At 45.6% G+C, this 22,032-nt stretch overlaps 1 protein-coding gene across 8 annotated transcripts in view; it reads right to left on the minus strand.

The window, feature by feature from the left end:
• Positions 1–22,032, minus strand: part of FLI1 (Fli-1 proto-oncogene, ETS transcription factor) — a 116,417-nt gene that overhangs the window by 49,687 nt on the left and 44,698 nt on the right. For 7 of the 8 annotated variants that reach the window (XM_074977143.1, XM_074977139.1, XM_074977136.1 and 4 more), the window contains one exon: positions 6,241–6,452. In XM_074977143.1, the coding sequence (XP_074833244.1) occupies positions 6,241–6,452 (212 nt within the window). Of the gene's footprint in view, positions 1–6,240; positions 6,453–11,651; positions 11,669–22,032 lie in introns of those variants that run through there. The other variant, XM_074977142.1, reaches the window with a different exon arrangement.

Consider the following 22,032-nt stretch of genomic DNA (forward strand, 5'->3'; position numbering starts at 1 on the left):
GTTGGATTTCCTTCCTTCCTTCCTTCCATTCCTTAGATTCTTCTCCTGGACATGAGAAACATTTCAGCTTTAAAAAAAAAAATCTGAGCAGCTCCAATTAAATGATTTACTCAGTAAACCCATGGAAGAACTAGAGATGGAACCCACATTTCTTGAGTGACAAGTCAGCGCTTTAACCACAAATTCATCCTCTCTCCCTGATGCTTAAGGTGGCCTAAGCAGCAGAAGAATGTTACATTTTCCATGTTGGTTTTTAACTGCTCCATTTTCAGACCTATTAACCACTGCTGAATATGACTATGCCAGCGGGGACTTGCCAGCTATGTGTGCCGGAAAGCACATATTTTGTGGTTGCATAAATTGCACCCAGATTTGAATATTTAGCTTGAAACTTTCCCAAAGGATCCAACTCCTAAATCTTGCAGTGGTATTTTGAGCCCAGTGTCCCACCAAGAATATAGGTCTCGAGTTGCCACTAAATGAATGTGCAATATCTGGGATTAAGTAGACGCCTGGAAAGCATCTCCAGCCCCTGTTTGGGAATCAACCAAAAAGCTATGACTTGGACTGACAAGCCTGCAATGGCATTTGCAGACTAAAAGGACAGCGGTGGTTGTATTATACCTGATGTGAAGACAGATCTGAACGATAGACATGGAGAGATTCTTTCCAAAGATCCCTGATCTTCAGAGATCTCTGCTCCCATCCTACTTGCAGTTCATCCCCTTACCAGTCAGGCCTGTCTCTAGTTGGTAAGGTTCTTTTTAAAAAAGAAGGAAAACCTGGCCATGGTCACTTACCCACATCCAGCTCCCTCCACTGTCAGGATTCAAATAGCTTTGTAGCTCCCTAGCAAACACTGCCATTCTCCAATCAAGCAGCAAACACTCTTGCACAGAATAAAAGATGCTCTCTCTAACAAGGCAGCTGGAGCTTGCTAAGAGGGCACACTTGAAAAACAAGAGAGAGAAAAAGACAGCAAGAGAGGGTGGGAGGGACGTTTGTTATTCAGTCCACAGCTCGTGCTCTTCTGTATTAAGGTTGGCGTTGCTGCTCAGATGGTGCGTGGGTTTGGGCAGGCAGCTGATGGTCAGAGGACGGGGGCAAGCGGAATGGCCCAGACCATGACAATCAGCTGTGATGGAGACTGGATGATGGGGCAGGTCTCTCAGCTGTGAGTAGGAGCTGGGTGGGTCTTTCATCTAGGAGCAGGCTGGGCCTCTAAGCTCCTGTGTGGATGTGAGCTCTCAAGCTAAATTATCATCAGGTCAAGGCTAGGATCTGGTTCAAGGTCATTCTCAGTGGTTGTATAAGTTTAAATAGGGACACCCAAAACAATCCTTTCTGTTTCTCCAGTTTGGGATGGATCTGGCTGCTTTTCAAGGAACCCCAGGAGCCGCTGCTTTTGGGTAACTTACTGAATGAAGCATGGCCAGTGTATAAAACAGGGATCCCCTTATTGCTAAGGATAGCCACACTTCTCACTTGTGGATAGTGCTCCCTGTAAGCTGAGCACTTGGGTGGCTGCCCAGCTATTTAGCGGAGAACCCACAGCCACCCACAGCGGGCAGCATGTGCTTCTATTTGTAGTGCACACCCAGACATGCTTTGGTGCACATAAAATGTATTCCACCCATTGATGGAAAAAATTAGAGGGAACACTGTCTGTGGGTGCTTTTATGCGCATCAAAACACTTTACAGTCACTAATGAATCAAGATGGAGTCTGGAGTATTGGCCCTGTTTTACAGATGAGGAAACTGGAACATTTCAAGAGATCCCAAAGCAACGAGGAGCCAGAGGTAAACTCAGAATGTTTGATTCCCAGATAAATGCAAGAGAAATGCAGAAAACATGTAATCTGAGGACATATGTGCCTATAGTACCTTCACAGAACATAGGCTTGCTACACATGCAAGACCCATAGGCACGGTGTGCTTACATTAATCAAAGATGTAGCACAATAGCAATTAAACACCACGTAGAAGAACACTGGAGTAAAGAGGCATACTGTACCTCACGGAGAGGTAAAAGGGTGTGCTCCCCCCTCCTGAAATCCTGTGGGTCATGTAATCCAAGTTGGCATCTGAGGGTAGGTCTACACAGCAAAGTTATTTCTAAATAACAGCCTTTATTTTGAAATAACTTTGCTTGCGTCTACACAACGCAACTGCAATTTTGAAAAAAAATTCAAAATAGTGGCTGGCTTTTTTTGAAATTGGTAAGCCTCATTCCATGAGGAATAGCACCTGTTTCAACCTATTTCGACAGGGAACAGTGCCTGTTTCAAAATAAGCCACAGTGTGCCCAATGGCTCTATTTTGAAATAGGCTCTACAGCCGTGTTTACACTAGCCCCAAACTTTGAAATGGCCATGCAAATGGCCATTTCGAAGTTTACTAGTGAAGCGCTGAAATACATGTTCAGTGCCTCATTAGCATGCGGGCGGCTGCGGCACTTCAAAATTGACGTGGCTCGCAGCTGCGCGGCTCGTCCTGACGGGGCTCCTTTTCGAAAGGACCCTGGCTACTTTGAAGTCCCCTTATTCCCATCTGCTCATAGGAATAAGGGGACTTTGAAGTAGGCAGGGTCCTTTCGAAAAGGAGCCCCGTTGGGATGAGCCGCGCGGCTGCAAGCCGCGTCAATTTCGAAGCTCCGCGGCCGCCCGCATGCTAATGAGGCGCTGAATATGTATTTCAGCGCTTCACTAGTAAACTTCGAAATGGCCATTTGTATGGCCATTGCGAAGTTTGGGGCTAGTGTAGACACAGCCTACGTGTGTAGATGCTTGATTTTGAAATAGCTAAGTGCTATTTTGAAATGCTTTTTTGTGTGTAGCAGTGTTATTTTGAAATAAGGTGTTCTGGAATAGTTTATTTCGAAATAGGGCTGCTGGGTAGACATACCCTAAGGTTGAAATTACCAACTCAGCCGTCTTAGAACCTATCAGTGAAGGAATCAGGAGACAAGAAAGTCAGACCTTCTGTCCAGCATAGTGCACAAATCTTCCTCCTAGATGAAGACATGTTTTCATGCAACCTGCATGCTTTCTGCTGCCACTATGTTGTTATGATCTGGGTGGTTTGAGGTAAAAGCTCATTGAGCTTGATAGGTGTGCATGCAGCCTTCAATTAACATAACTGTAAGAATGACCCCCTCCCTAAGACAACAGGAGCATGTAAACCCACACAGGAGCTTTGGCTGAGCAGTGATTTGGAAAGGTAGAACAGACAAAAACCTGGAAGACATGGAGTGAGAGAGAGAGAGCTTGAAAGATTAGCCAAAAGCAGGGTGCCTGACCCTAGAAGAAACCTGGGGAGAGGTTTCTGGCAGGGGAGTAAGCTGAAGAGAATATTCTTGGTGCAGTGAGAAAAAGTTCTTTCCTGCTATTTAATTCCTTCTGCAGTCAGAGACGCAGAAGTCACATTCTTTATAAATAAAGAACAACCTAACTGTTATTAATTTCTCCTCCAAAGTGGAACAACCTACTGGATCCCAAATATTTTGTCCAGCCATTTGGATCTACAGGAGTAACAGTATAGACAGGTGGCACCTCCCTAATCTGGAACTCTCTTGTCTGGAAAACTCCATAATCCAGCATGATTTTAGTTAGTCGGATGACCACTTATCATGGGTGTGGACAAGATTCCTGTGGTCCCACACAGTTTGTTTACAGCCACCAGGCCTGGCTCTCATTGTTCTGTGCTGTTATTTAGCTGTAATTTGTCCTTAAATGGCTACGTCTACACGTGAAGCCGACATCGAAATAGCTTATTTCGATGTAGCAACGTCTACACGTCCTCCAGGGCTGGCAACGTCGATGTTCAACTTCGACGTTGCGCAGCACCACATCGAAATAGGCGCTGCGAGGGAACGTCTACACGCCAAAGTAGCACACATCGAAATAAGGGTGCCAGGAACAGCTGCAGACAGGGTCACAGGGCGGACTCAACAGCAAGCCGCTCCCTTAAAGGGCCCCTCCCAGACACAGTTGCACTAAACAACACAAGATACACAGAGCCGACAACTGGTTGCAGACCCTGTGCCTGCAGCATGGATCCCCAGCTGCCGCAGCAGCAGCCAGAAGCCCTGGGCTAAGGGCTGCTGCCCACGGTGACCATAGAGCCCTGCAGGGGCTGGAGAGAGAGCGTCTCTCAACCCCTCAGCTGATGGCCGCCATGGAGGACCCGGCAATTTCGACGTTGCGGGACGCGGATCGTCTACACGGTCCCTACTTCGACGTTGAACGTCGAAGTAGGGCGCTATTCCGATCCCCTCATGAGGTTAGCGACTTCGACGTCTCGCCGCCTAACGTCGAAGTTAACTTCGAAATAGCGCCCAACACGTGTAGCCGCGACGGGCGCTATTTCGAAGTTAGTGCCGCTACTTCGAAGTAGCGTGCACGTGTAGACACAGCTAATGTCTTCTAAGAGCCCAGTAAGCAGTGTAAGTGTTAGTATGTCCTAGAAAATATTGACCTCCCGTTGTCCGGCAGTCTCTTATCCAGCTCTGGTCAGGTCTTGGGGATGCCTGATCAGAGAGGTTCAACCTATATATCAATTATATTTTAGGCTATAGTTTACTGCTTGCATTTGCAGGAACCATTCTATTATTTCCATTCCTCTGGGAGGATGAGATTCCTCAGCATATACCTGCTATTCTATTTTTATTCTGCACTTGGGCCCCAACTCTGGATTCACAAAGACTGGTGCAAAACTGGTGCAACATTTCCCCTGGCCACCATCGGAATCAGTGGAATTCTATCCAGGTTCCAACAAGTGCAGATCAAACTCAGGCCTTAACAGACCATGGAGAAAGATTAACAATGATACAATGCTGTTATTTATACATCGATTTTACAGCCTGTCTAAAGACAAGGCAGGTGAAATGCATCTTGTATTGGAGTCAGGTCCTCACGTCTGGAAAATAACTCTCTGAAGCTTGAAACCTTTACCAATAGAAGATGATCCAAAGAGATATTTTTTCACCTTCCTTGTCTCTCTCATCTCCTGGGACTAATACAGCTACGACAACTTTTCAAACGTGTATCTACTCTACACACACAGGGCAAATCCCACAGGTACTGCAGTACCAGATCTTTAGCTACATTGCCTGTCCCCAGAGATTTAAAGGTAGTAGGTTGCCGGGCTTCCTGTTTCACATACAGTTCATTGTAAGGCTCTTCTTAGAAATCAAAGTTGTTACAAAAGCACATTTGCCAAGGGTTCAGGTCCCTGCTGGAGGCCATCAACCAATGAGAAGCACTCCTGCGACTGAGGGGAGATGAGGAAGGATAGTCTGCTGTAGCCACTCTGATGTGGATGTGAGTTATAAGTTGGATGCAGGTTTTCAATTGGTTGACACAAGTTGATTGTGTTCCTCCCTTCCCCTCCCAGTCTTCAGTTTGCAAAAATTTTGTGAGATTTTAGGGTTTTGTCCCAGTTTTGAGCAGGAAAAAATTCAAAATCGATCTAAAATTCTCCTGGGATGGGAAAATCACTTCCTGCCTGGCGCTAAATGGGCTGACTGGCACGTGCACAAGGTGCAGGGCACTCATATTTGCTAGTCCACAAAGCTCAAAAGCCACACCTGGCTTTAGAAGAGGTTCCAGAATCCACATGCTGCTCCTGTGTTCATTCTGGGGTGCGATTGCTCTCTTTTTTGCTGGTGGGATTTAAATGGCAGGATACTCCACAGGGCAGGGGAGTTATGGCTCTTACTCCATTGCATCTTGGGGAAAGTCACAAATGACTAAAGCCTCAGTTTTAGAGCATATCTGAAGGACGGGAGATTCAGTCGCAGCAGAACCCCTTCAGACACAGTACAGCCAGAGGGGAGAGCACCACCACACTAGCCCAGCACTACAGCAGCCCCTGGCTGTGCTGAATTCCCCACTAACCTATTATGGCACAACCAGCTGGGTGCTGGGTGCCCTCTGCCCCTTGGCAGGGCATGGGATTCAATGAGAGAAGTGAGCCGCCTGCATCAGCACTTGCAGCACCAGGTCTGTCCTTGTGGGCCTCAACTCCCACTCCCGCCAATGGCATGGAGATGCAAGTTGCAAACTGCAAGGTCCAAGTCCTGACCTCATTCAAGGCCATGACAAAAGTCCCCTTGATACTGGTGGGTGAAGAACCTGCCCTTCAGTGAAGGGACAGGCTTGACGGTACATAGGTATATGAGTAATGTACAGTAGCTCACACAGGAACATACCAGGTGGCAGACAGATGCCCTTCCTTACCTGGATCCATTCATATGATCGTATTCCCTCTTGACATTGACCCGAACTGGCTGGTTGATCCACTCCTGCTGGGGAGGTAAAGGGTTGATTTTGTGCGGCTGTCCATAATCAGGGTTCCCTGAGGCTGTCATGTCCGCCTTGGGGAGATGAGCGGCAGTGCCGTATGTGGAGTCGAAGAGGGACTGATCGTCACTCACCACCGAAAGGGCCTCCTGAAGAGAAGAAACAAGAGCCTAGCGTCATGACTAAACCAGCGACTTCACTAACATTCTCCGTTTGAGTTGGCCAGCAGCTGCAAGAGCCCACAGCTGCCCAGACCTGGCTGAAAGGGACATCTGCTAGCACCACAGATTGACTCCAGTTCTTTGGAGCCCATGAACACTTCTGTAAAACTGGTGGATTCTTTTTCTGGTTGCTCTGTGTCTGAGGGTAACTAGGTACAGTTAATTGAGGGAGCTGCATACAGTATTATCTTCACAGCCAGCTGCAAGCTGCCTCTGAGAGTCTCTTACCTGTCCATTTTCAATCAGATCTCCAGTTCATAGAATCCTGGGGCTGGAAGGGACCTCAGGATGTCATTGAGTCCAGCCTCCCGCCCAAAGCAGGACCAACCCCAACTGAATCATCCCAGCCAGGACTTTGTCAAGCCAGCACCTAAAAACCTGCCAGCTACCTGCCTGCAGTGGCTCTCAGTCCCTGGATAGGCAAACAGCACACCTTGTCTCTAATGTGTCATTCATCATCCTGTAGAATTTCCAGGTATCTTCTTTTTAAAGAGGTTTTGTGCAATGTTTCTATTTCGAGGCCACTGATGAAGGAGCAGCCTTCACTGAGGTGACTGTGGTGTGACGAGAAACACAAATTCCCTCCCCTTCATCTAGAATGAGGTGTTTGGTTTGTGGGAGAGAGAGGGCTTAGGCTGTACCTAGCTACTCACTTCTAGAGTGACTTGAAAACCAGGGTATAATTTTCTTTTTTTGCCCCTGAGATTCAAAATTCTGACCAAAAGATTCTGATCATCAATTTCCCTGCACTTCCCTGGCCCCATAAAAGGTTTGGACAGGCTAAGAAAGACTGTGGCACACTCCTGCCTCATACCATGCACATCTGACTAGTTCTGCATGCTCTTCGTGTAGCTACATTAGTTGTGCGGGCACAATGGCTGCCATCTTGGGTGACAGTCAATCTGGGGACCTTCCGAGCTAACAGCATACGCTGCTCTAGCACAGGCTAAGGAGCCAATGCTTCCCCAGCGGCAAGATCTCAAAGAACTCAGAAAAAGGTGGAGAAGCCTTTTCATCCCTTAAGCACAGGGCATACTTTAAGCATTGGGTTAAGTCCCCTTGAAATCAAGTAGTATTTGCCTTAATAATTTTGAAAGAGGCTTCTGTTATTATTATTATTTGTATTTCAGTAGCGCCTAAGAACCCCAGCTGGGACAAGGACCCCTTTTGTGCCAGACCCAGAACGAAGAATCAGTCCCTGCCCCAAGTAGCTTACTATTTAAGTATAAGACAAGAGACAACAGAGAATATGTATATACACATAAGTGGGGGAGTATGTGTAAGCAATGAGACAATACTGGCCAGCAGGATCTGTCCTCGCTGTCTGGACAGCTTTCTCTGAGCCGTGATGTCCTACTGTGCTTCAGCTACAAAGATCAACTCCTTCAGCCCACATTAAAGACACAAATGAAAGGAACCTATAACACTCACAATTTTTAGCTGCCTTTACTAGGTGGTTTGTATCTTCACAAAGGGCCCCTTTGCTTTTGATTGGCCTAATTCCAGCACAATGGTGGAGGGCACTGAAGATGCCCTTGGAAAACATTTTTAAAGGGTTGGGTCAAACTTTTGCCAGAAATCTTCCCAGCCAGATTTGGCAAATCTGCCTTGACCATTCCCACACCACGGTTTATGTTATGCACTCTGTTATGTTATGCAGCTGCATTGTGGATGCTGCTAGTCCATGGTCATTACATATGCTGGAAATCCCCATTCCCATCCCCTGGAGACCTTGCAAAGGCTTAATAAAACCAGGCCCTCTGTGGCATTGCCAGTGTGTCTCTGAAAGCAAAGAACAGTCCTTCACACTGGCAGCAAGGATGTGGTTACTGGTCTAGGATCTGCTTTTCTGAAGCCCTGGTGTGTCAGACAGGGATTCTGAAATGACAGAGGCAGGAAGTAGCCTTCACTGGCCTCCTAAGCTCATCTCAACACAAAACTTTGGGGGTTTCCCTTCATAGCAGGAGGCCCTAGGTGAATTTTGAACACCCGGGCAACAGTCATGCATGTTAAGCCCAAGGTAAAGCTTGTTGTAGCTGCTTAGCCCCATCATGAGAGCTGCTGAAGTCACAGGAGATCTTACCTAGTGGGATTCTGCCTCCTGTGCGAAGTACACTTGGCAATGGAGCTGGTTGGAAAATGGACTTTTTTCCCCTTGTGGACAATCCTGACACAAATGGGGAATTTTTGGCAATTTTGAGTCAAAAATGTTGATTTCTCGTCCAAAAAAATGACTTTTTTTTTTCTTTCACCAAACCTTCCACTTTTAGAGGTTCATTTTGGGAGGAGGGTTTCAGTTTTCTGGACAAAACACTAAAAATTTGAGGAAAGCAGACAGTGTCCATGAAAATTTCCATTCAGTCAGAAACTCAGTTGTCTGGTGAAAAGCATACTTTGCCCTATCTGGCAAGCTAAGAAAGTGGAACTTAGCTTAGACATGGACCGATACGGTGGCTTGGCCAGGACTAAATAGCAGGGAAGGCACACCTTTTCCTCTGTTGTAGATAATACCAGCTGGGGAGATTTGCTTCCTAGGTGTGGCGCATTCTGCGAGTGAAGAAATGACTCTTGTGTCCTTGGAGCTGTGCACAGGACTGATCAGAATCCATTGCTGTGGATAACCATAATGATGCTCTTGCACACGTACAGTAGCTTCCTCCAGATGTTAGACACTTTGTTGATGGACAGCAATTAGTCTGAGGATCCTACTTCCCCTCAGTATTATGGCACTGTCTATGTGACAGAGGTTTTTGCAGGGACCTGGGCATGCCTGTGGCATCTTCTGAGCTGCAGCAGACAGGAGCGACCATGTTATACTGGGAATGTGGTTAAAAACTGGAAAAGCTGAAGACAGCATGTTCCCAGAGGCACTCTAATGCAAAGTATAAGCCTGAGGAATAACCACAAGACCCCTGTCTCAGATTGGTGTGGCCAACTCTAGGACTGTGCTCAGGAGGCAACATTATGGGACAGGACTCTGACCAGCTATGGTGTGTTTAGTTAGTGTTAGACCCTTAACACCCTTTAGGGGCTTTCCAAATGTCCAGCTATCTCACACTCCATGTAACTCTAGATTCCAATGGGGTGCACCATTAATTGGCTGGCATCCATCTGAGCTATTGATCTCTTCAATAGTCAGAGCTGAGGCCAGACTCTTCTCAGGAAGTTTAGGCCTCTAGGAATAGAATGTAGCCACATGCCCATAGCTAGAGGATTAGGGACTATTCCAGCGGGGAACAGCTAAACATCAGCCTTCCCTGACCTGGGACGAGAGGTTTAGATCTAGCAGGGCCACCTGTATTTTTCCTTGGGAGTGGAACTGAGTTCCAGGTTGTCTGCCTGATGAGACCTTTAAATGGTGAGTTAGTGCAGGCTGTCCACAGAAGCTAACAGTCCCATGGTACTGGCCACTGTCCATATTTATGCTGAGTCTCAGAGGCATAGAGATGCCACAATGAAGATAGGGGAGCAGCACATGCCTCTGAGCTGCCCTTCTACACATCTAGCCATATATGTGTGGCGTTTGCATGCACAGCCCAGCAGAGAGCTTGTGTTACAAGTTCCCAGCTGTGTCTGAGCTACAGAGGGTGGGTTTAACAGTTGCAGCTACAGAAACCTGCACGAGTAGCTTGTGATTTTATTGTGTTTATTCCTCAGGCTTATACTTTGCATTAGAGCGCCTCTGGGAACATGCTGTCTTCAGCTTTTCCAGTTTTTAATCACATTCCCAGCATAACATGGTCACTCCTGTCTGCTGCAGCTCAGAGGATGCCACAGTCACGCTCAGGTTCTTGCAAAAACGTGTTACTGCCTTCTCAAGGCACCCCATGAGCCATAAAGCTTCCTGTCCCAGAGTAAAGTCTATTGCATCTGCTTCTACTGAAGTGATTCAGCGGGGAGTTAGCTAAACACCTTCTTTGGACCCTGAAGAATGAACAGAGTTGCAGAAATATCAGATGGTTTTTGCCAGCAACCTGCTGTGTTCCTGGGTCTTCCCTGAGAAGTGGCTAGGTTGCAGTCTGGGTGAAAGCAGAATGAGACACCCGAGGTCTAGCCTACATCCCCATCAGGTGAGCTAGCCTGGTTCAAAGCACCACCAAATTCAGAAACAGGGTTGTGCAGGTGGACAATAGTGAGGCTCAGGGCAGAACAGGAGTTATGTCTGCAGTCAAGACAGGCCCCAACTCACTCATCTGAATGTTCTATGATTCACCCATCCACCTACACATGCCTGGCTAGCAACGAGCCATTTGAACTGAAAGAGCTCAACTTGGGAAAGGCTCCTGGCAGAATCAGCTCAAACCTTAAGAAGTTTGGTTTTGACAAAGCCTTCAGATTCATCTCCCAACGTGACCCAAAGCTCGACAGCAGGGAAAGTTCACAGTGTGGTCAGGGTTTCCTGACTTTGGCTGAGCTCAGACTGCCACCAGAACCAGCTATTGTACTGTGACAGTAATCAGTGGCCTCACGCCCTATATTTGTTGTACGTCTACAGGGACGGCTCTCTCCAGGCCTCAGTGATGTACCTGCACTGAATATTGACTCACTGCTCCATACTGTCACTTTTCTGACCATAACCACATTTAACAGGCTTTGCTAATGATCAAAGGTTCATTCTCCTGCCACAAAGGCTGACTTCATCAAAGAAAAAAGGCTGAATGCAAACCACCACATAATACATGGAAAGATTTATTTGCCTTCCAGAGTTGGGGAATTGCAATCAAATCTTTTGCTTTATCTTCCTCTGTGGATTGGGGATCACTCCTGAATTTTGCAAAGGGCTTATTACAGATCCATCTGCCAGGTCCCAAATGTGGCCTGCAAAGTAGCCAAAAATGAGGTGCGCACAGCGAATGACCTTGCATGTGCCTTGTAATTAACACAGTCGATCTATTCCTTAAATATGAATAACGGTTTCTGGATGTTGCAGTTTTATGAATCAGCATTTCTGCTGCCAACAACTTGAATGCTAGTGAAAGTGAAGTTTATGAGTGATGGAAACCAAGGTCAGTTTAAAATGCAGTAGAGATGAACCCATCACCAGACTTGAGAAATGGGATCTAGTGGACAGGGCACTGAGCTGGGGAGTCAGTAAGGCTGGGGCCTATCTTCAGCTCTGCCACTGACCTGCTGTGTAGACTTTGCTCAGTCCCCTCCTCCCCATGCCTCTGTCTTCCCTCTCAACCTTCGTCGAGTCTCTTCAGGTGGTGCGATCTATGGGGCAAAGCCAGCAGCTTGGAGTGAGTGCATGTGCCTAGCACAATGGGATTCCTTCACTATAAATAGCAGTCTCTAGTGTTTGGCTCCTCTTGCTGTTAGCAGAATTTCAAAACAAAGCCTCATTTCAGATCCCAAATGCTCTGATCATTATAATGCACCAAACAAAATCAAAGATCCAAGTACTTAGAATTCTTCATGGCGTACCAAGTCATTCCAGCCCCCCTAATGCCCTGCCCCAAAGGATCCTTACCTATTCTTAAAACCAAACCTTCCTGCCCAGGGGAGCAGAAACAGGAGGTTTGGATGATTCCCTGAAGGACTGGAAGCTTATTGGAACCAGCCCGTAATCTGGTTTTCTCTTGAGTTTTGTCTACACTACTCTATGTCTGCACAGCACTCACCTGAGCCCCCTGGAAAATGGCAATCAGAACTGTTTTATTGGTACAACCACATCTGAACTTTTTGGTCTTCAGACCCCAGATTAAGTTGGGTCTATTTAGTTGACACTTTGGTTGACTGAAGACAGAGGGAAGCAGCGAGCATGGTGCAGACACAAGAGCAACAAGCTGGGAGTGGCTGGAGGTTCACTCTGCCCTGTGTGTGCAAAGTTGGTGTGAAGCCAATTTGATTCTGTAGCATTTTACAGAAGGACAGAATTAAGACAACCCGCAGCCCTAGGCACGTAACTTAGTGCCTCTAAGTCCACATCCCATGCTGCAGCAATGGCCCTGCATTGTCTGGCTGCACCACACCTGGGGATGGCAGCCAGTTTCAGAAGTGAGAGAAAGGAGACAGCTCTTGGAGCAATTGTTTCAGGCCCTCTGCAGCCTCAGGCAGCTCAGTCAATGCTTCCAAGCTTGTTTTTGCACGTAAAGGGCTTGGAACTTTATTTTAAAATGAGAGATGTCGTGATTTTATGACATGACCTCAGGATCTGGGACCCAGCTGTACACTACTTTGGCAGAACAAGGAGAAATGGTCTCAGGTTGCAGTGGGGGGTTTAGGTTGGATATTAGGAAAAACTATTTCACTAGGAGGGAGGTGAAGCACTGGAATGGATTACCTACATAGGTGGTGGAATCTCCATCTCTAGAGGTTTTAAAGTCCTGGCTGGGATAATTGTTAGGGTGGATCCTGCTTTAGGCAGAGGGAGGGACTCAGTGACCTCCTCAGGTCTCTTCCAGCCCTAGCATTCTATGATTCTAGGCCATCATCTGGCTCTGTTTTTCACACCTGCACAAGGATGGGCAGGGATGGTGTCAAGGTATGTATGATTACAGGGACCGTTCATTCCCTCTGGGGCACCATCAGAAGACAGGACACTGGGAGAGGTGGACTTGCAGGGTGACCCAGGATGGCCATTCTTATGTTCTTATGATCAAGCACGTGGAGTACATCCTTGGCTGTACCAGTGACTTGCTGCCCACAGTCTTTTTACCCCGTGCCTGACTGTGAGGCTCACTCATGTCCTGTGGAGTAGTTATTTACTGGAACAGTCCCACAAAAACCTGGTATTGCTCCATTGAGGAACTGCTCACTGGCAGAGTGAGGGGATTCCAATTTGGCTCAAATGTCTTACATGGCTGTGTGCCTCAGTTTCCCTTTCTACACAGGGGGCTAATAATGCTTTCTCCCCTTTGTATGGCACTTTGGGATCTGCAGATGAATGTTTCTATTTTTATAGACAGTTCTCTGGGCTTGTTTGCATTGACTTTTGTAAAGGGATCTGTTTAAGGAGCTAATACAGCATGCAGCCAGTAACTGATTAGCTCAATGACCTTTTTAAACTAAACAGCATCCAAAATATAAGACATTTGTAAAATGCTCAGATGGTAGGCAAGGGCATCTTTCAAAGGTGCAGGACATCTGAAGCTCCCGTCTCCCAGTGGCTTCAGTAAGACTTTTAGGTGTAGAGCAAGTCCATTTTTCTCCACTATATAGATGGAGGAATGCAGGGAGATTCAGTGATTGCACAGAGTCTCATACCTAGGCAATGCCACAGCCAAGAATACAGATAAGGAATTCCCAGCATCCAGGCTTATGCTCAACCCACTAGCTCATACTGTCTTTAGTTTTGCTCTTCTTTATGAGAAGTGCTCTTGACATGGCAGTGCTTAATCATGCCAAAATCCCAAAAGAAGACTCTGCGCCTTGATGGCCCAAGGAATGGTGAGTGTGGTAACTTGGGTAAGGAGGAAAGCAAAGAGGGCAGAGGATTGATACAAAATCCAGAGAGTTCTTAATGCAAGAATATTCTGAAATTTGGGATCAGACTAGAACTGGTAAGATAACAGGGACATTTTCTTCACAAACATTGGGACAATTTTGAAATTCATCTCTTTGGGAAAGAGAAAGCTGTCAAGTAGCACTTTAAAGGTAGCAAAATAAGTTTATTAGGTGAGCTTTCGTGGGACAGACCCACTTCTTCAGACCATAGCCAGACCAGAACAGACTCAATATTTAAGTCCTTAAATATTGAGTCTGTTCTGGTCTGGCTATGGTCTGAAGAAGTGGGTCTGTCCCATGAAAGCTCACCTAATAAACTATTTTGCTAGTCTTTAAAGTGCTACTTGACTGCTTTTTGTTTTGACAGTGTATAGACTAGCATGGCTTCCTCTCTGTTACTTTGGAAAAGAGGTCTGGATTCATCATAGCTCCATGTCTTCCAAGTCTCTGATTCGAGCAAACCATTGTTAAAGATATGCTTAAGCCCATCTTAGTTCAGGACACCACTTATGCACATCCAGTATAGAGAGTGTGCAGATGCATTGGAGTGGGTCCAGTGGAGGGCAATGAAAATGATTAGGCGGCTGGAGCACATGACCTATGAGGAGAGGCTGAGGGGTGCGGGCTTATTTAGTTTGCAGAAGAGAAGAATGAGGGGTGATTTGATAACAGCCTTTAACTTCCTGAAGGAGGGCTCTAAAGAGGATGGAAAGAGGCTGTTCTCAGTGGTGACAGATGGCAGAACAAGGAGCAATGGTCTGAAGTTACAGAGGGAGATGTGTAGGTTGGATATTAGGAAAAACTATTTCACCAAGAAGGCGGTGAAGTACTGGAATGTGTTACCTAGAGAGATGGTGGACTCTGCATCCTAGAGGTTTTTCAGTCCTGGCTTCACAAAGTCCTGGCTGGGATGATTGAGTTGTGGTTGGTCCTGCTTTGGGCAGGGGGCTGGACTAGATGACCTCGTAAGGTCCCTTCCAGCCCTAGAATTCTGTGATTCTAACTTATACGCATGCTTAGGGCATGTAACTTAGTCATATGCTTAATTACTATCCCAAACAGTGTTGCTTTCTCAAATCAAGGCTCCACGCTGCACATGAATAACTTGGAAATCGTTCTGCATTCTAAGATAACAAACTTCTAAGCTGTCCATTGAATAACCATGATGAATTCCACACAGAATCCATTTGTCCCTCACATAAACCTTATACTCCACTGTACTGACAAAGCCATACATCTGTGTTGTTACTGTATTCCTGGACTCTTTTAAATCTATGATCCAGGGTTGTCCTGGTGTAACATTCATTTGCAAAATGCTGTGGAGATAAACATTGAATGCTGAACATCTCGGAGTGAAACCCTTGGCTCACCGAAGTCATTAGCAGGTTTGCCCTTTACTGGAATAGGGCCAGAATTCACCCTTGAGAGCTAACCCAAAAACAATGTTACCAAACTAATGCAAGCTACTGTAATTATGCACCCTTTGTCTCTGACCAACTCACATTACTTTTAACACCACTGAATTGACTCTCTGTCCCTGAGAACTCATGCACTCTCTAACCTAGAGGTGTATATTCACCTTTTCTGCCTATTTTTCCTTACTGTCAGGGCTTTTTTTGTGGCGGTATGTGCTGGTACTGCATACTGGCACCTTTTTTTTTTTAAGCAAAAAAGCACTGCTTACCGTTAGGAAATAATTGCATGATTTCCTGTAAGCTTCTGTATTAGTCAACAGAGGCCCATCGATATAACTATGCAACAACTTCTGTAAATATTATTTTAGCATTTTTACGATCTGTTCTGCTGAAGATTCTTTGAGAACGTCAGGAAGGTTTCCTAGAAATCTCAAAGGTCACACTGCAGTAAGTGTTCCTCCCAAGTAAGTTCCACCCAAACTTAAAAGCGAAATCTGCTTTGTCCTGCCACACCTCCCTTTAGAAGCAGAAGTCGCTTTCCATTCCAAACTTCAGATCAGTGGCCTGCAGCATGAGCCAGTGCTCAGAACAGAACAATCATCCATCTCCAGTCCTTGGATTTCTGTCTTTTCAGTGACTAGGAAAGGAAAATGCCATCTGGAGAAGCTAGGAAGCACCTCAAATTATCCCTCCAAATGCAAATTGAAAGTTTGGTTCATATATAAAGTCACTTAGGTTTCCAAGTCCACTATTCCATTCTTTTGTGGCAGCTTCCACATTTTTATATGGACTGGAAGTAAAATGCCTCACTGGTGATATTTTCAGCCAGATTAGAAGCTGAGTTCATTGATCTGTCTGTGCTATTTCTAGGCATACTCTTGTTTTGTTTTCCATGAAATAAGTTGAACCTCTCCAGTCCAGTACCCTTGGGACTTTGCCAGTGCCAAACCAGAGAATTTGTCAAACCCGGGAGGTCAATGTTGTCTAGCAGCATTACTAACAGTAAGCAGTAAGCACTGCTTACAGCACTCTTAGAAGACTTTTAGAGGTAAATTACAGCCAGTGGTGGAAAAAGTACCCAAAAAATTACTTGAGTAAGAGCCCACAGAACACTGAGAGCCAAACAAACTTTATGGGACTGTGGGAAACTTGGTCATACCCATAATAAGTAGACATACTGTTAACTAAAATCATGCTGGACCACAAATATTGCTGGACCAGAGAGATTCAACCTGTGCTTCCAGTCTAAATTGGTTATTATAGATGAAAGCATGTAGGAGGGGCAGTAAAGTTGTCATTGACGGCAAAGTGGTAATATGTTTGTGTGTCTGTGTCCTCTATAAAATGTTGCACTGGAGAAGAACATGAAAGACCTGGCTCTAACAGACTACTTTAGGAGAAATTTAAAGACACAATAGCTAAAAAGCACAATGTGGCCATTGGAGGGCTCTGCACATCACAACTTATACCTTGGTTACTAAGAGCCAAAGATTCAGAAATCTGGCAAATATGCCCATTCTCATATGATTTCCAACACAATTTTTCAGACCCAAGAGATTTGTGCAGTTCACAGAAGCATTAAAATTATGGCGACTTCTCCAAAGTGAAGCTCTGACCTATAGCATCCATTCATTATTTTGCTGTGATACCATTGTCCCAGTTACATTCACAAACACATTGATCGTATCCTGTTTTGTTCTCTGACACTATTCCCTTCACAATCACAGGAAGCCCATCAGGAAATATTTGCTGGCTGCTGCTATGTTTCCATCCACAAAAAACAAAATATGCACGTTGAGCCCCAGATGACTTATTCCAGACTAAGGAAAAATAACAGCAAGAAAGAATCAAAGTACAGCCTTCAGGAGAGAGCACAGTGTGTGTGCCTCCTCAGGAAACAGGTGGCAGCAAATCTGAGACCTGCTGGACTCTGCCTAGTTGGAGAAATATAAATGTGCAACCCAGTGGAAACAAAAAGCTGGACAATCAGCCATATACAGAACAGATTACAAGTCAGATTTTCAGATCCTATATCCTTATGGCAAGCAGAGCTTGCCTTACGTTGGCTATTAGTCACTGGTCCTATTTAGGTCATGGTCAGTTAAAAAGACAGCTCCAATCCCACAACTGGGTTGGCATAGCTCACATCCGAGGGTTTGGGTTGTTTGCCTTTGAAGTTATGGCATGGCTTGTGTGTGACATTTGGAGGCAGATCAACATTCAGATTTTGAGAACCTGTAACGTTCGGCGTGTCTCTGGATCTGTCATTCAATCCAGACCTACCTCTAGCTAGGACCTCTCTTTGGATGAGATAGAAAGTGAAGATGCACCAAAGGCTTCACCTGCCAGTGTTCCATTATCAATTTCATTGCTGTTGGCTCATCCATTGAGTCTGTGCATGGAAAATGGTGTTTTTAAGTCAGAAGGGATCATTTCCCCACCACTAGCAGCTGTTAGAATTAGACACAGCAATACAAGTTGCATCATGGCAAGCCTTTTCTCAACCAATTTAGGGGAGATCAACACCAGGGTTTATGCCAGGTAAAAGAATCTGGTTTAACTAAAGTAGACGCAAGTATGTGTAGAAAAGACTTCAGAGACTGGATCAGCAAGAAAAGTCTCACAAAAGCAACACACAGAATGCATGTGTTAGCACATGTATGGAGAGCTCGCTGATCCATGGCCCAGATAACATCACCTGACCCCCATAGCCTGTCACATTGATCTCCTAGATGGAGACTACTTCCTGGATTGTGTCATATTTTGCTTCTTCATTCTCTGTTTCACACTTCACAGAATCACAGGGCTGGAAGGGACCTCAGGAGGTCACCTAGTCCAGCCCCCTGCTTCAAGCAGGATCAACCCCTACTAAGTCATCCCAGCCAGGACCTTGTCCAGCAGGGACTTAAAAACCTCAAGGGATGGAGAATCCACCACCTCTCTAGGCAACGCATTCCAATGCTTCACCACCAGCCTGGTAAAGTAGTTTTTCCTAATATCTAACCTACACCTCTCCCTCTTGAACTTCTGACCATTACTCCTTGTTCTGCCATCTGACTCCACTGAGAACAGTTTTTCACCCTTCTCTTTAGAGCTCCCCTTCAGGAAGTTGAAGGCTGCTATTAAATCACCTCTAAGTCTTCTCTTCTGTAAACTAAACAAGCCCAAATCCCTCAGTCTCTCCTTCATTCTGCATTGTCTGCTTTCATTACAGTTTTGCTACCTTCTTGATTTGTTGCCCTTTATCTGCTCTACTTCACTGTCCTTCATTCTTTGGCTCTAATTCACACTTGACAAAATATCTCAGCTGGAAGAGGGATTGAGCAGTCAATGGGTTCACTTAGCAAGCCCCAGGCTTCCACTTATTTCTCTCATTTCTATTCCATGCTTCCTTTCTTGTTCATTATCATTTTTCTTGTCTGTGTATTTATGGATGTTTACATATGGAACGTAACTCCAGAAGTCTTTGCTCTTCCTCAGATGCCCTGTGTGTCTTTGAGTGTGTCACTTGGCCAGTCTGTGCTTCAGTTCCCTGTCTGTAAAATGGGTCAATTGTACTGTCTTGCCTCCCGAGGTCAGGTAAGTACCTATGATATCTCAGATAGACAGGTAGATGTCCAAAAGTGGATGTGTCAATGGGCACTCAGATGCACCTTTACTACTTTTCATACTCCCACTTCCCTCCCCCAGATTCATCTGCACATTTGAATGTGGACTTCTTGCACAGATTCCAGGGAAGGGTGGCCATGTGTTGATGGCATGGGGCCAGGCTCTGCACTCCCTTCCCAGCACCAGCACCGACTTTCTGTATGACCTTGGGTAAGTTACTTAGTCTCTTCCTGGCACATTTGCCAATCTGTAAAATAGTGGTAATGATCTTTCCTTCCTCTCCCGCTTTCTTGGTCTTGTCTGTTTAAACTGTCAGTTCCTCAGCACCCAGGCTGTCTCTGACTCAGCACCTGTGGGGTTCTCTTGCTGTGTCTAATGCTGATGGTCTTTACCAACCAGCAAATGATTGGTTCCAACTTGAAGCACTCTCCATTGAGTCAACCACAGGCCCAACACAATCACTTCCCCCAGCAGAGCCGTGGACAATGAAAGATTGTTTAGGTGAGACTGTGACACCACCACTAAACCTTTGAGTGAAAATCACCTCTTTTTCACACTTTGGGATCCTCTGCATTCCTTCCATCTCTCTAGCCCTCAGCTTCTCATCCTAGCCGCTCGTTCCTCTGGGGCTGATGTCAGGGGAGTTTATGAGAGCCTTTCATTGATGCTCTCTGTAGCATGGCCAGCCTCTGGTGGCTCCTTGTCTCCTCCTCAACTGGTCTGCCCTGCTTGGCAGTGCAATTGAATGTGGCTGCCCAACTGGGATGGCATTCATCTGTGTTTTCCTTATACACCACCCCTTAGCCCCTGTGGCTCCACTGATGAGCTGGTGTCCGCATACGCCTATTGGCAAAGCAGCAATTTTAAGAACAAGCCTGCTCAGGGCATTCGAAGCAAAACAGCTTGGCAGGATTATACTGGGATATTTTCTTTGTCAGTCTCACTAGAGTGAGTTGAACAGGAAAACCTGGCTTAAACCGCCAAACATTCCCAAGGATTTTATTTAGAGATCTAATTTCTCTACAAAGAGCCATTACTGTTCTACTCTGCAAGTACTAGACAGGTATCAGTTTGGCTAAGTGGGCTGTATGGTTTCCACAGGTGCTAAAAGTTAGGGGTTCAAACCTCACACTAGAACTTGGGTATGACCCAAAGCCAACACTGCAATGCAAAAGGGGACTGATAGATGTGATAAACTAACTTACTTCCGAGGGTCTGGCTGCACAGCAGTGTTACTTTTGAAATAGACTATTCCAGAAGAGCTTATTTCAAAATAACACTGCTACACACAAAATGCATTTTGAAATAGCCCTCAGCTATTTTGAAATAGAGCATCTAAAAAGAAATAGAACACACTAATGCTTATTTCAAAATAGGGGCTGCGTAGACAGGGAATAAAGCCTATTTCAAAACAGGCACTATTCTGCAGAGAATTAAGGTTTACCTGTTTTGAAATAAGCCAGCCCAGAATAACATTAACATTTCTCTCAACTGTACCACATTGCTGATTCCCATTCAATTTGTGATTTGTTATAATGCCCAGAGCCTTTTCAGCAGTATAACCACCTCATCAGTTATTCTCCATTTTGTAGCTATGCATTTGATTTTTCCTGCTATGTGATGTCCTTTGCACTTCTATCTATTGAATTTCATCTTCTTGATTTTCTCCAAAGTTTGAAATCCAATTCAGTTCTCAAAACAGCTTATAAACCCCTCCTATCTTGGCCTTATTTGGAAAGTTTTGAAGCTTACTCCATTCTCTGTTAGTCTAAAGGAAAATATGGTCTTAGGTTGAATCTCTCTAGCCCGGCACTCTCTTGTCCAGCAACATTCATAATCTGGCATGATTTTACTTAGTCAGATGTCCACTAATCTTGGGCGTGGCCAAGTTTCCCAAGTACCCATATAGTTTGTTTCCAGCCACCAGTCCTGGCTCTCTTTGTTCTGTGCTATTATTTAGCTGTAATTTACCCTAAATGTCTTCTAAGAGCCCAGTAAGCAGTGGAAGTGTTGGGAATGTGCTAGACAATATTCACCTCCGAGGGTTCAGCAACTTCTATGGTTTGGCACCAGTCAGGTCCCATGGGTGCCAGGCTAGAGAGGTCCAACCTGTAGTACCAGTCAAAAGCTTGTCCTCTGTGTAGACCACTAGATTTATGTTCTCTCAGTCTTACAACAAGCAATCACCAATAACTACTGTCTGAGTATGATCTTTCAACCAGTTTCCCCCTGCCTTCTAGTAATTACAGCTAGACCACATTTCCCTAGCTTGGTTATGAGACGGTTCTGTGGGACTGTGTTAAAAGCCTCGCTAAAATCAACATACAGCATGTCTGTTTCTTCCCCACTACCCACAACCGCCCTCCCACCAATTGTTACAGCCAGGTGTGTGTGTGCAGGGGTGGATTTGGGAATCAGTAGACCTGCTTTCTATTTCCAGCCATGTCACCCCAGCCAAGTCATTTACTGTCTCCATGAGTCCATTTCCCTGTATGTGCTGTGCAGGCTTCTCAAGGGTGCTGTGCTCCTTAACGACAGTGAGGCACTCTGAGAGCTTTGGCAGAAGGAGGTCACAGAAATACAAAGCATTACACTGAGGCAGGGCTGCTTGATGAAACCAAATTCTGTTCTGGCTGGGTACTGGACAACAAACACACACAAATAAACCTTCTTATCAGCTCCTGTTGACAGTGATAACTGTGAACCCGTTGGCTTTATCAGCTCTGTATCGAGAAAACCCCTGATTTGAGTCTCAGATTGATGGCATCTCTTTGCTGCATTGCACTTCTCAACCAAAACAAAATCTGTTGTGACTAAGTTTTCCGTGCAAGCAACAGCCAATGACTTTTTCTACTCCAGCCCCACTCCTTTATCAACAGTCATGCAGGCCTGAGTACCAGAGATCTTAAATGAGCTCATAACAAGCACTTCCAAACCCCTCACTATGAGCACAGCATGGAAGAGCTGAGCACAACCAAGGACTAGAAGCCAGGAGCATCTGCACTCAGACCCCCATGCTGACACTGGGGTGCATTTAT

The sequence above is a fragment of the Carettochelys insculpta genome, chromosome 25, assembly GCF_033958435.1.
Source record: "Carettochelys insculpta isolate YL-2023 chromosome 25, ASM3395843v1, whole genome shotgun sequence".
NCBI classification, from domain to species: Eukaryota; Metazoa; Chordata; order Testudines; family Carettochelyidae; genus Carettochelys; species Carettochelys insculpta.